A 14541-nucleotide genomic window follows, 5' to 3' on the forward strand; every position below is an offset into this window, starting at 1 on the left:
ACTGTCAATTATGTAAGATGGAAAGATGTGGACCCCGTTTACTTCCTTTACACCCCATTCCTTCTCCATTCATCTCTTGTTTTCTGCTAGTTATGACATTAGTTTTTACACAAAAAATATTTGCAGTCTGTTCTGTAAAAATAATTGTCTTCTCTGTTGTATAGATTGATTCTAAAAGCTGAGTACAATAATTAATGTTCCCATATGATAATTATATGTGTGTGTGTACAGATATTTATTTATGTTTTCACCATGTAATCAAGTTTTTGAAATTGTAAAGAAGGAAAGGAAGCCTTATAAATTGTTAACCTGTACTGCTCAGTGGAGAATGTTTCAAGCATTGCTTCAAATGGACAATCTTGCTCAGGTTTTTTTTGTGTTGTTTTTTTTTTTTGTGGACCATTTTTAAAGTCTTTATTGAATTTGTCACAATATTGTTTCTGTCTTATGTTTTGGTTTTTTGCTGTGAGGCATGTAAGATCTTAGCTCCCCAACCAGGGTAACCCTCACCCCCAGCATTGGAAGGTGAAGTCTTAATCTCTGGACCTCCAGGGAAATCCTGACATTCTTAATTCTCTAAACTGTTTCAGATCATGTTGCATTTATTTTGCTTTATATTTGGAACTGTACATTGTATACAGTTTTGTTTAGTTGGTTTTCTTGAAATTCTTAAGCACTTTTTTTTTCTTAACAGAGAAAGGTGAATGCTTTGATGCTATCACTAAAACCTCATTAATGATAATAGGTATCAATCGTACCCATTTTGTTCTTGAAAGCATTCTTCTTGGAACCCTTTGGCTTCTTACTCTAATTTGAATACTTTTTAGGCTGCATAATTGGTATTTTAGGATTCCCCAATACCTGCATATTGTTTCTAGATTTCCACCGTTTCTTGGCTGCTTTTTTGAATTCCTTTTTGAAAAAATCTTCAAAGAGAATTTCATAAACATAAACGTAGTACATAAAATATTCTCTCTCCTGCATGTCTGAGACAAGCACCTTCCCATCTTCCTGGTGGAAAATTTGCCTAGTATGTATATATATAAAGAAAAGTCATTTTGAAGCTGATAGTGTATCTTTATGTGTATTCTTAGTATAATGCTTTAGTATATCCTTATTATAATGCATTAGTGATCCAAACTACTTGGAAGACTGGACTTAAAACTTTAATTTTATATAGAGTTTCCATCTTTATTTATAAGGCACCTAAAAGTTATTTATTAGACACTTTTAGGTACGAAAACTTTTCTTATCTTTTGTTGAAAATAAGTGACTATGAAAGATACGAGCTTCTGAAGACAGAGATCATTCAACCTAGAATATAAGTTAAGTCCTTCTTTAGCTTAAGTTTATTTTGTTTTTTTTTAGCTACATTCCTGAAAAAACTGGGTGTAAAGCAAATTATAAAATATTTTATCATTAATTTACAGTTTAACTTCAGAGATGTTATCGAACTGGGGGAAAAAAAAAACAACTGACTAACGTGTAGTCAAAACCGCACTTACAAATTGAAATCTTCTCTTTAAAGTAGTATTTATTTTTCTTTTCAATTGGAAGTCTAAGGACTTAATAATGTTCTTAGGACTGTGGCCAGAATAGTCACATGAACAGTATAGTTTCTGTTTTTTAAACAAACTTAAATGAAAATCTTAATATGTTTATTTAGTTACATGAAGCTTCCCTTGCTTTATACAGGGGAATTTCTAGACATCTCTGAAGGCAAGACTCTCTCAAAGAGTAGAGGGCTAGATGGATAGGTCAGGTCTCTATGTGATTTTGTGTAAGACAGTTGGAATGGAAACTTATGCTACTATAAACCCTGGACAAAATATTCCCAATTTGTTCTCATTTCCTCATCATACTGCCAAAGTGACTGGTAGCCAGTGTTGGTCAGGATGAGCCAGGCATTCCATATCCTTTTGGTAACTTAGTAGGGTAACTTAGTACATTTGAGGGCGATGAATTTGGTAACATTTTTGGTAATTTATCTTCTGTATATATGTGTGTAAGTTCATACACAGGAGCAAGAATGAGATGTGTATGTCTATACACATACATTAATCATTAACATATATAAATAAAATATATGTAGGTATATGTAGACATAAATATATATGTACATATTTATATAAATAAGTGTATATAAATGTATTAAAAATATACAGTGAAAAATACTCCAGTAACTTAATATTCACCTTGATTAGGGTCCTCATTAAATAAACTGTGGTAACAACATGCATGGTAGTACTATGTAGCCATTAAAGAATGAAGTATGTCAAAATGTGCTCGTTAATGAAGGTGTCTATGTATTAAGTAAATAAAGTAAAGAATAAAAGTAGTAGAAAAAACAAAAATAGTAGAACTATATGCTCTAGCTACAGTCGTATTAAGAAAATAACATATTTTATATGTACATAAAGAGTTAATATGAGTATAGACAATTTCTGAAAGGCAACAAGTAGCTTAAACAGATCCAAATAAAAAACTTAATATAGTTTTATCCAAGTCTCTTATGTATTAAACATGCTTTTCAGTTTATTTCCTTTGGACTTTTGAAAAGTCTTCCTTGTAAGCATATGTTTTTGTAGCAAAACCATACACACTGAGTTTGGGGGCAGGATTGTAAGGAGACTGACTGAGGAGGCGGTATGGACAGAGATCCTGGCAGGAGAAGGATTTTTTCTACTCTGCAGAATTGTATGCTTTCTACATAGATCAGTGTTTGTTTGAGAGGAGCACAGGCTGTAGTTAGGGGTGAATTCCTCACGCCAGCATCACTACCACCCTCTCTGCCAGGGGCCCTAGGTTCCTGCAGAGCCGCCTTAGAAGAGACTGTATGGAAGGCATTGTTCCCACTCCAGAGTATCTCCCCCAGTGAACAGGACTATAAGGGAGTCTGCTCATTGGGCATCAGTATTGTGTAGTGGTTAAGAAGGCAGATTCAGGAACCGAATCACTGAGTTCAAAATGTAGCTACCATAGGCAAGGTACTTAACTCATGCCTCAGTTTCCTTGCCAGTAAAATGGGGATCATATTACCTATCCCGTGGTGAGTTGTTGTGAAAATTAAATGAGTGATTGTCATGATAAAGGAGCTTGGAGCAGTGCCTGCATATAAGAATTATAAAAGTCTTTGTTATTGTTGTTGTTATTATTGGTCTTACTATTTAGGAAAAATTCCTAAACACTTTAAAAATAATGATTAAATTGTACGTTGATTTTTATATATGCCACTTTACATAGAACATATTTACGTAACCGAAATATATATGCATTGACTCACAGGGTTGGTTATTTATAAAAACATTTGAAAAACTTGCTCTCAAACTTATCTTTCTTTTCTATGTGATGTCTCTGTTTTCTGGCAGCTTTTCAGGTTTTCTTTCTTACTGGTTTTTAACAATTAGATTATGTTTTGCCTTGGGTTTTTTCCCCCTGTTTCTTGTACTTGGGTCCATTGGTCATCTTGGACTTACAAGTTTATAGTTTCTATCAAATTGGGGAAATTCTTGATCAAGATTTCTTCAAACATATTTGTCTTTCTCTCCAACCTCTCTCCCCACATCTCACCTCTGCTATGAGTACTCCGATTATACATGCACTTTGATGTTTAAAGTTTTCCCATGGTTCATGAATGCTTTGTTGATTTAAGTTGCTACTGCTGGATTTTTAACTTTACTTATCTTCTGTAGTGTTTTACCTGCTGCTAATCTCCTCCAGTATATGTATATTTTTATTCACAGACATTTTTTACTCTTCAGTAGGACCCACACCTGTTATCTAAGCCTTGTTTATATCTTCCATGCCTCCACTTAACATAGTCAACCTTTCTTCTAGGTTCTTGAACATAAGAAATTTTCTTATAACAAGTTAATGCTTTAATCTACTAATTTTATCATCTGTGTCATTTCTGGACTAGTTTCTATTTACTGTTTTTTCTTTTCATTATGAGTTGAAGTTTCTTGCTTCTTTTGGATTAAATGCCAGGCTTTGTACATTTTGGAGAAGGCAGTGGCACCCCGCTCCAGTACTCTTGCCTGGAAAATCCCATGGATGGAGGAGCCTGGTAGGCTGCAGTCCATGGGGTCGCTAAGAGTCGGGCACGACTGAGCGACTTCACTTTCACTTTTCACTTTCATGCATTGGAGAAGGAAATGGCAACCCGCTCCAGTGTTCTTGCCTGGAGAATCCCAGGGACGGGGGAGCCTGGTGGGCTGCCGTCTATGAGTTCACACAGAGTCGGACACGACTGAAGTGACTTAGCAGCAGCAGTTTGTACATTTTGCCTTGTTGGGTACTGAACGTTTTTATGCTCTCAAAAATATTCTTGAACTTTGTTCTGGCAAGTGGTTAAGTTAGTCAGAAACAGTTTATTCTCTTCAGGTCTGCTTTTAAGGTTTGTTACTTTGGATTAGAAAAGATTTTAGTTTACAGTTTCTTTACCTCTACTGAGACAGGACTCCTCTGAGCTCTCTAACGACTGCTCCCCGAATTAAGAGGTTTTCACCTTGGCTTTTGGGAGCAAGAACTGTGCCCCGGTGTCTGTGAGCTCTGAGCACCGGGATCTCTAATCTCTTCCTGTCCTTGGGTAGTCTGCTCAGCCTTATGTGCTGATGAGGATTCAGCTGAATGCTGGAGGGAGACCTCTGGCAAGTCACAGAAATTCCCTTCATCTGTGGCTCACTCCTCTCCAGAACTGCGCCCTGGAAACCGCCATGGCTTCCTGCCACTCTCTCCTCCCTGTCCCTAATTCAGGCCACCTTGTGGTAATCCTAGGGGTAATCTTAGGAATCACTGTTTCCTATCTCTCGGTGTCCTTCATTTCCTCATGTCCAATGTCTTAAGACCCAGTTCTCCCACTTATTTTGTCCAATTGTATAATTGTTTCTCCTCTGGACTCTCCTTCTCTGGACCTTAAATATGGGGTGGAGTGGGGAGGAACACAAACAAAAATCCTCATCCACCCAGTCTGAAATTCCAGAGGCAGCCACATTCAACTCCTGCATACACTTTATCCTGGTATTTCCTGTCAGATTTTGTACCCCTCACTGCCTCTGTGTTCAGAGAGACCTCTTCTACCACAGTGTCTAAAACAGAACCCTTGTCCAGCTTTGTGTTACCCTGCTGTATTCTTCACTGCACTTTTGTTTCTCAACTTCACCGTGTTTTTTTATCTGTTTATGATCTGCCTTCCTCACTGGATCCTATAAAGGAGGTGTGCTCCGTGAAGTCTGGGCTCTTGTTTGTCTTGTTCTCTGCTGAATCCGCGGAGCCTCAAACGACTCCTGGGCACATTGGAGTCCTTCAGTAAATATCTGTTAAATAACTGAAGGAACGAATGCCAGATACCGTGCATTCATTCCAAACATCATCTGTGCTGCCCCTACCTTAGAGCTAGATAACAGCTACTAGGAGTTTGCCAGGAAAGGCAAGAGGGAAAATGTTTTCCTGGCAGCAGGGACAACGTGTGTCAGAAACTATTAAGAAAAAAAATAAGTCTGCTATGGAATTTAGGAACATAAGATTTATTAAATGGACTCCATTTCTTGATTAATATTGTCATGGAAATTCTGATTAAGAAACTTCCTTTCCAAGGTGTTTTCCCATTTAAAAGAAAAACGTCTTAACAGTATTAGGTATATTGTGCATTTAAAAAATAGCAACCTAATAATAATATTGGAATTAAAATTTATCACATACTTTTCTCTGTGTGTCTATGTGTGTTCGTACACCCCAGCCCCTCCCCACCAAAGTGAAAATTAGTGATTGTGTGAAGTAACTGTGGAACTTGGTAATGAAGCCATCTGGTCGATAGAAGGGGTGACATTCCATGAGGCAGCTGCTGTGTAATGTGTCTTATCTGTGGCCTTCAGGAGGGAGCACCTGAAGGGCAACCTAGTAAGCTGAACCTTTCTGAGTCTTCAACTTTCTCCTTCTATGGGTTCTTCAGCAAATGTGCCAATTAAAGTGGTGGTTTTTGTGATGAAGCCTCAAGTAACTGAACTCAGAACGTAACTTCGTCTATTTCATACGGCTCTGCAGATGGAAAGTACTTTCATTGCTCCCACATTGTCCTGATTTAAGTCTGAGACCTGACACTAAAAAGGAGACTCTGATTTCTATTAACCAAGCCCCTGAGTTGAAGCTGTGCTTCTTTTGTTTGCATTTCCCAGGGTGATTTTCTCATTGTATTCCTGGCTTTGAAGGGTCTTTGAAGAAGATGGATTTATTTTAGTGAACTAGTAAACAAATTTTTTTTCTAAAAAATAATGTATATGTGTCTCAGAGTCTGAAGCATATGCATATGTTTTTTGAAGAAAATATTTTCACTAACTCACCAAAGAAAAAGTATTTTTTAGAGGGATTTCTTGAGGAAAAAAAAAAACAGTTGGTTAAATTGATAAAAATTGAACACTTATTTAATAAAAGCAGGTTTCTTAAACTGAGTCATGGAACAGAAGATTTTGTTTCTAACTGGAAGAAGTACAAAAATATGAACACATTTTGTTTGATGACATAATTTCTGGCTTTCCAAAACAGTCATATTTACATGTAAGGCAGAAATTTAGAGCCATAGAGGGTATTTTCATAATGAAGGAGTGTGATCTTGTATCTCATACACTTAAATAGTTCTTTTTAGGGTTAGCAGAATGTGTTTAACACTCTTTAATGTCACATGACCTCAACTTTAGTTTTGTTTCCTTCAGAAGGGCAATTGAAATGGGAAACCAGGCTTACTAGGTCATGGAACAATTCTCCTTCATCTTGGTGATGACAGAAACCTCAGCAAAGCAGACAGAACCAAAGACAAACTCTTGGAAATACAGAGCATCTGCTCTTCAGCTCCTGCCGAGCATCCTTCCCCTGCCTACCTCAGTGTTGTGTTCTCAAGAGCATTTCACCATATTCCTCATCCCTTGTCCCCAGTCTTGACCCATGACCTAAGAATCAAGAAAGTGTCATGTTAGTGCTTACTAATTAGTGCACCCAGAGAGCCTTTTCGTCTGGCCTTTCAACCTCCTGAAGGTGGGAGCACAAGCTGTCACTCGTATCATGCAGGGAAAACGAACCTTTACTACATTTTCCCCATTTTGCAAGCAGCAGAATAAGCCCAGCTGAGACTGGAGATGAATATGCAGGTTAGAAAGAAATTAACCTAAAATGTACTACTGTTTGCTTGGTTGTCTTAAAGATGACACAGCACTGCCGTCATTGAAACACCCATAATGGGCTGTGATTTCTACCAGACTGTTTCTGTGGCATCACACTTGTATTTTGATGCCATCCTATGCATTTAGTGAAATAATTTTAGGAGAGGAGTGTTCTCTGTTGAAAAAGTTAAGGAGCATTTTAAGGCATTTAAGTTGCCGCTATTTTTAAACACGTTTGCGGGGTTGCTGTCATTTGTTGGTGAGCATTTGGCTCCAGGGCTCATTAATCAGTGCTGTTGGGCCAGGGTCTCCTGAGCCTTCAGGGTTTTGGGGGATCAGCTACTGTAATTAAAGGGATGAAATATATCATGGTCACAAACTTACCACATCAGACAACTGAGGGTTTGGAACTGGTGGAATTAATCTTTTTTTATTTTTTTCCTTTAGGTGTTTAAGATAGAAGTTCTAATGAATGGAAGAAAACATTTTGTTGAAAAAAGGTACAGCGAATTTCATGCCCTGCACAAAAAGGTAACTTTTCCCCCCAGCTCTTTTCTACAGGGCAGATGGTATAACATTAAGACTGCTTTCTGTGGTTGCTTAGAGCTTTAACAGTTCTGAGAACAGTATAATTTCTTTTATCATGAAGTAAGTTTCTTTTTAAAATGAATTGTTCAGTCCTTTCAAAGGTATGCTTTCTGAATAGGTGGATTTTCCATTAAGATCTTTTGCATAAATAGATGTGTAATGGCAAACTGGAGTGTACTATGCTGGGTGTTGTAGGTTCAGAAAGAATAAGACTCAGATCCTATTTTATCCATAAAATATACTTAAAGCTTTACAAAAACGGAGGGGAGTCAAATGATTATTTTACAGAAATAAATTTATCAAAATCAACTTATACTCAAATATATCTGAAAAAGATGACATCTATGTCTCCTGTATTCAAGGACTGTTTGGGGATCATGTGAAGTGGGCTCAAGGCTTTCTTTTGAATTATCAAGGCCATATTACAAGACTGCTTTTTCAGTTCTCAGAACCATTTTGTTAAAGTCTTTGAGAAAAGAAATAGGAATGCAAAAGGAATAGCTGAGGTTTTGGAAAAATGGTCAGTGAAACGTAGAAGTGAGAATACTTCTTTTTTTCTATCAAATTTTAATATTTCACAGGTTATAAATTATTATTAAAGTGTTAAAATACCTTAATAACTAGAAATATCTCATGAAATTGCCCAGGAAATCACCACATATGAGTTAACACAGTTTTAGCATTTTTCTTTCATATATACATATTCATATCTTTGTATATGTATATATGTATGTGTGTATATATACTTCCTGTATATGCATATGTATTATTATATACATACACATATATAACATATGTGGCACAGTTCAATTTCTTCAAGGTAAGAACTTAGATGGGGGGAAAAAAGCTGGATGGAAAGATAGTATGTTCAGAAATAATCTATTCTTTTATTTATTTTATTATATTTTTATATATTTTTTTTTATTTTATATAATATATTTTTATTATATATTTATTATATATTATATATAATTATATTTTATTATATATTATATTTTATTATATATTTTATCATATTTAATCTATGCTTTTAATTTCATTAAGGACAACTTAAATTTTTCTGGGAAATATCAGTGTGTGAATGATATGGTAGTGGGCTTACTCTGTATTAAAAGCTGTGTAGCATTTCTTTTGTAGCATTTTTAAAACTTAAAATTTTTATTTTATAATCAGAGTATTGAGTAAAAACTTGAAACAGATGATACTGGGAAGTGAGTAAGCCTCTTTCCCTCCTTGTTTGAGGAGCTATCAGTTATCTGTACACTTTTCCATTAGGATAGCAAGGGATAATTAACACTGAATTTTCTACTTACAGTTGTGTTATATCCAGGTTTACTTCCGCCTGAAACAACACAGGTGAAGCACAGAGTTAGGCTGGGCATTGCCAGCCGACTTTACAAAAAGCTCCCCCCACCCAAGGGCCTCACAGAGAAACAAACGTGGAGTCTGGGCTTCACTTCCTTCTCAAGGAATTCTGGTTTTGTTTGCTTGTTTACTGAAGAAACAGATTCTAGAGAGATTTATGCTGGGGACCTTATGAAATCTGTCCATACAATGAAATTAAAACCTGAACTCCTCCCCCTCCCCAGCCTCTGATGCAGTAGTCTGGACTCGGCAGCCTGTCACATGCAAGCCTCCTTCCTACCCTGCCAGGTCTCCGTGACCCCAGCACAGCCCAGCTGTCCCCCAAGATACTTGGGGGCCAACTTCACACGAGGCACAGCTGGGTGACTGCCAATTAGGCCCACCCTGAGCAAGAGGCTGCCCATGCTGCTTATCAGTGGAGGGTCGCTCATGCTCTCTTCTCTATTACGATTTATTTTCTTCTACAGAAGAGGACCCTCTCCCCAGTGATTATAGGCAATGTCTTAGATTCTCAGAGTCAGAAAAAAATTCCTAGATTTCCTAGGATGCTTCTCTCAACTTCTGTAGTTCTGTTAATAATTTGAGCTATTCTTGAAATTATATCATCAAGGCGATTAGAATTAAGAGAAAATAGAAATTCTCAAATCTCTCAATTTTGCCAGTTTTTAGCAGCCTCATTAAAACGTGATTACAGGGATTTGGAGAAAAAAATAACATTGTGTGGCAGAGTTTTTTAGTGGGGAGACACTGAATCGTATGTATTATAGAGCAGAAAGTGGCTGTTAGAAGTCCTCTTTATTTGTCCCATTTTAATTGTATTAGATTTGGCAAAAAAGTAACTAAAAAGCAATGAAGTGTAAATAAAGACAGGGTGTAAAAATAAATAGAAATCTGTAATCCTGACTGTAAAGTTGTTTGTTGAGGATTGACATGGGCAAAAATTTAATCAGAATACACAAGCTTTACCGATTATTGCTGCTATGTTGTACAATTTTATCCTTTTATTAGAATTTTGGTACTCCGGTTTCCATGTCTGAATTTTGTTGTGTGCTTTGAATGTTCTGTTTTTACATAAAATATTTTCTCTTTAAATCAATTATTATTTTTTTTTTTGAACATTCAATTATTTCTGCAATGGGTGCAGTTTGCTCTGTTGCCAGTGTCCTGGTTACTCTTAGACTGTACTTTGTATTTCTCACTTATTAAAAGTTTTTAGCCAATGTTCCCAAATTAATTCTAAAATCATATACAAACTATTAATTAGTGCTTTGTACCTTTAAAATAATAGATGCACGGTTCATATCCATTTACCACAAACACACAACAATGCCTCCTGGCTTACTGTCAGGCCCACTTAGAGCCAAACTAAAACCATTACTCATTTGACAGTTTATCTAATTATCTGAAGATTATTATTATACTTCTCTCAAGCTCATAGTTTTGTATAATTATTATTATCCTTCTCTCAAAACATTCTCATCCTCTACATTTTCTTAGGATTTCTTTCTAATTGTTAGAAAAAGTCTGGAGGTTTTTTTTTTTTTTTTTCTTTCCTATGTGCTTTATTTTCCTCCCGTCAAGTAAGCTGAGTTTTTTTAGATAATAAAGCTAAGTCTTGCAGAAAGTTTGGAGGTGGGGGAAATAACCCATTGTTACTCACATATATTTCTACTGTGCTGCTATAATTACTGTTTTCCTTTCTTCCTTGTTTTGCAGTTTTTTAAATTTTATTTTATTTTTATTTGGAGGATAATTATTTACTTTATTGTGTTGGCTTCTGCCATTCATCAGCATGAATCACCCATAGGTATACATATGTCCCCTCCCTCTGGAACCTCCCTCCCACCTTATTCCCCTCCCACCCCTCTAGCTTGTTACAGAGCACCAGCTCTGGGTTCTCTGTGTCACACAGCAAATTCCCACTAGCTATCTACTTTACATACAGTTATGAATGTGTTTAAATGCTATTCTCGCGAATTATCCCACCTCTCCCACCCCCACTGTCTCCAAGAGTCTGTTCTGTATGTCTGCATCTCCATTGCTGCCCTGTAAATAGGGTCATCAGTACCATCTTTCTAGATTCCTTGTGTATGCATTAATATATGATATTTGTCTTTCTCTAACTTCACTTTGTGTAATAGGCTCTAGGTTCATCCATCTCATTAGAACCAACTCAAACGCATTCCTTTCTATAGCTGAGTAATATTCCATTGTGTATATATACCACAACTTCTGTATGCATTCATCTGTCAGTGGACATCTGGGTTGCTTACAAGTCCTAGCTATTGTACATAGTGCTGCAGTGAACTTTGAGGTACACGTGTCTTTTTCAGTTATGGCTTCCTCAGGGTATATGCCCAGTATTGGGATTACTGGGTCATATGGTAGTTTTATTCCTAGTTTTTTAAGGAATCTCCTTACCGTTCCCAATTTCTTGCATTTTCTAATGGAACAAATGCTACTGTGTTGCAGGATTCCCCCATGGTGATAATATGGTATAAAAACTAAGTGTAGAATTTCTGGTGGCAGAATGTTTCTGAACCTGCCTTTATCTTGGAGCAAGTTGAGTGCCTCCATTTCCCTAGTTTTAATATGGGAACAATGAAAGTGCTAACTGCATAGGATTGTTTTACAGACTAAATGAAATCATGTGCATCACACGGTCAACTTCTGATGATTGATATTCTTCATTACATATAGTTTTTTTTTCCTCCCATATCCAAGACAATTTCAAGCTAGATTACAAAAGGAGCATTCTCTGTCAAAGAGTATGACTATTTTTACAGCTTTGGTTATGTATTGCCAAATTATTTTTTTACAAAATGATTTTAGCTGGTTTATAATGCAACCAGCAAGCATGAACTTACCTCATCCGCTTTGAATATTAGCTCCCCCCACCATGGTATTTGTTTACTTAGCAAGCAATGTGTGTTGCCTTGTTGCTGTTTTAATTGGTATTTCTTACATTTATGATTGTAGTCCCTCTTTTTGGAATTCCATTTATGTGCTTACCCATTTATCCGCTAGGGCCTCCATTGTTTTTGCTTGTTAATTTGCATAGCCTATTAATAAAATATTAGTCACTTGATGAAACTACTTTTCACTATGGACTTTTTTATTTTGGCTATAATGTTTTAAATTATAAAAGTTTAACATTTTTATGATCTCAAATATATGTCTATTTTTGCTCTTTCAGATTTTATGTAAGATTGGTTTTTCTTCCAGCACTCTGGAAGAATTCGATTTCCCTTTCTTTTAATTTTTCTTGATTGGTTATTTTTTTAAACTATGAATTTTGGATGACTTGAATCCAAACAAATGTTTATTAAATTGCAGATTCCTGGGCACCACCAGGCATGCTGAATTGAATCTCTGTGATGGAGCCCAGAAATCTGCATGTTAAACCAGCATCCCAGATGACCTTCATGCTCAATGAAGCTTGAGAATTCCTATTGTGTGGCTCCGTTTTTAAAGGCATCTCTTAGACATAACCCTCCCTATATTACCCCCATCACACACACTGAAGCCACAAGGTCTGAAACCTTGAAAGTCTTTCCTACCTTTCTCTTCTCTTTCATTTCCAGAGTGTCAACAAGCCTATTGATTCATTCTTCCAAACTTCTATAATATGTGCCATTTAATTTTTCATTTTCTGCTCTTATCATCTCAATTCAGTGTCTTGTTACTTCATGTATTTCTTTAACTGTTTCAGATCCTTTTCCTTTTATTCATCCTCTGGTACAGATAATCTTCCTAAAGCACTATTTTCATCTTCATTTTTTAGCTCAAAAACATTGAAATGTGCCTGTACTATCTACCAACTCGATGAAACGCACGTTGACTTTCAAAACCAGAAATCTTAAACTGTGCGTTAGTTTTCTGTTGCTGTTGTACCAAATCATCACAAACTTAGTGGCTTAAGACATTTGTTATTTCACTTTGAATGTGTCAGTAGGGGTATGTTCGTTCTGAGGGGCTCTAGAAGAGAATCCGTTTCCTTGCTTTTTCCAGCTTCTAGAGGCTGTCACTTTTCATGGCCTTCTTCTGTCTTCAAAGTCAGAAAGCACATCTTCTGTTTCCATTGTCACATTTCCTGTCATCACATCCCCTCTCTCTGACCTAGACACTTCTGCCTCCCCCTTGAGATTACATTGGGGCTACCTGGATGTGCTTGGTTGCCCAGTTGTGTCTGACTCTTTGCGACCCCATGGACTGTAGCCCTCCAGGCTCCTCTGTCCATGGGACTGTCCAGGCAAGAATACTGGAGTGGGTAGCCATTCCCTTCTCTGGGGAATCTTCCTGACCCAGGGGTTGAGCCTGCATCTCCTGCATTGGCAGGTAGATTCTTTACCTGCTGAGCCATCAGGGAAGCCCAATCTTCCCATCTGTAAGTACTTGTTTTAATCACACCTGTAAGGTAATATATTTAGAGGTTCTAAGGATTAGGACATGGACATCTTTGGGAAGACCAGGATTCTATCTACCATATACCCCTTTACTGGCCAGCTGTATTGCTCACTGCTTCTCCTAAGAAAATGGTAGTCGCAGCCAAGCCAGTCTTCCCCATCAACACAGTATATGAAGATCACTGCCTCTCTGATTTTGCCATACTGCTTTCCCTCTGTGTTCTCATCTGTTTAAATAAAACTGAAACATTTCAGGTTCTTCTTCAAGGTGAGTTTCTTTTATTCCTGAATCTCTCTGTCCTTGGAACTTCTTTCCCTTTTAGAATAGAGATTTCTACTTAAATTAAAAACGGCTATGAGATAATTTAAAGTTTTTTGTTGTGTTAGTCACTCAGTCATATCTGATTCTTTCTGACCCCATGGACTACAACCTACCAGGATCCTCTGTCCATGGAATTCTCCAGGAAGGAATACTGGAATGAGTAGCCATTCCTTTCTCCAGGAGATCTCTCTGACTCAGGGATTGAACCCAGGTCTCCTGCAGTGCAAACAGATTCTTTACTATCTGAGCCACCAGGGATGTCCCAATTAAAATTTAGTTATCCCTAAGTTTTATCTAACTAAAAGATACATTTTTAAAAACTAAGAACTGTGTCCTTAACTAGACTATCCAGGTGATCATTTTATATTGCATAGAAATATCCAGTCAGTACTAGGAACTAACATAGTGTTTGTAGCTGAATTATACTTCAAAAACAAACTCATAGAAAAGAAGTCAAATTTGTGGTTACCAGAGGTGGGGATGGGTGCAAGGTCAGGGAGTGTGTTGGGGGAAATAGAATTGGATTAAGGTAGTCAAAAGAAACAAACTTCCAGTTATAAAATAAATAAGTACTAGGGATATAATGTACATTATGATAAATATAATCAACACAGCTTACATTATATATGAACATTGTTAAAAGATTAAATCCTAAGAGTTCCATCACAAGGAAAAATATTTTTTTATTTCTTTAATTTTATATCTATAT

The 14541-nt window shown here is 36.7% G+C and overlaps 1 protein-coding gene across 9 annotated transcripts in view; it reads left to right on the forward strand.

Annotated features, from left to right (window-relative positions):
• Positions 1-14541, forward strand: part of SNX24 (sorting nexin 24) — a 175213-nt gene that overhangs the window by 86314 nt on the left and 74358 nt on the right. For 7 of the 9 annotated variants that reach the window (XM_044947818.2, XM_044947812.2, XM_025293015.3 and 4 more), the window contains one exon: positions 7599-7682. In XM_044947818.2, the coding sequence (XP_044803753.1) occupies positions 7599-7682 (84 nt within the window). The other 2 variants (XM_044947820.1, XM_044947817.1) reach the window with 2 other exon arrangements.

The sequence above is a fragment of the Bubalus bubalis genome, chromosome 9 (genome assembly GCF_019923935.1).
Source record: "Bubalus bubalis isolate 160015118507 breed Murrah chromosome 9, NDDB_SH_1, whole genome shotgun sequence".
Taxonomy (NCBI): Eukaryota; Metazoa; Chordata; class Mammalia; order Artiodactyla; family Bovidae; genus Bubalus; species Bubalus bubalis.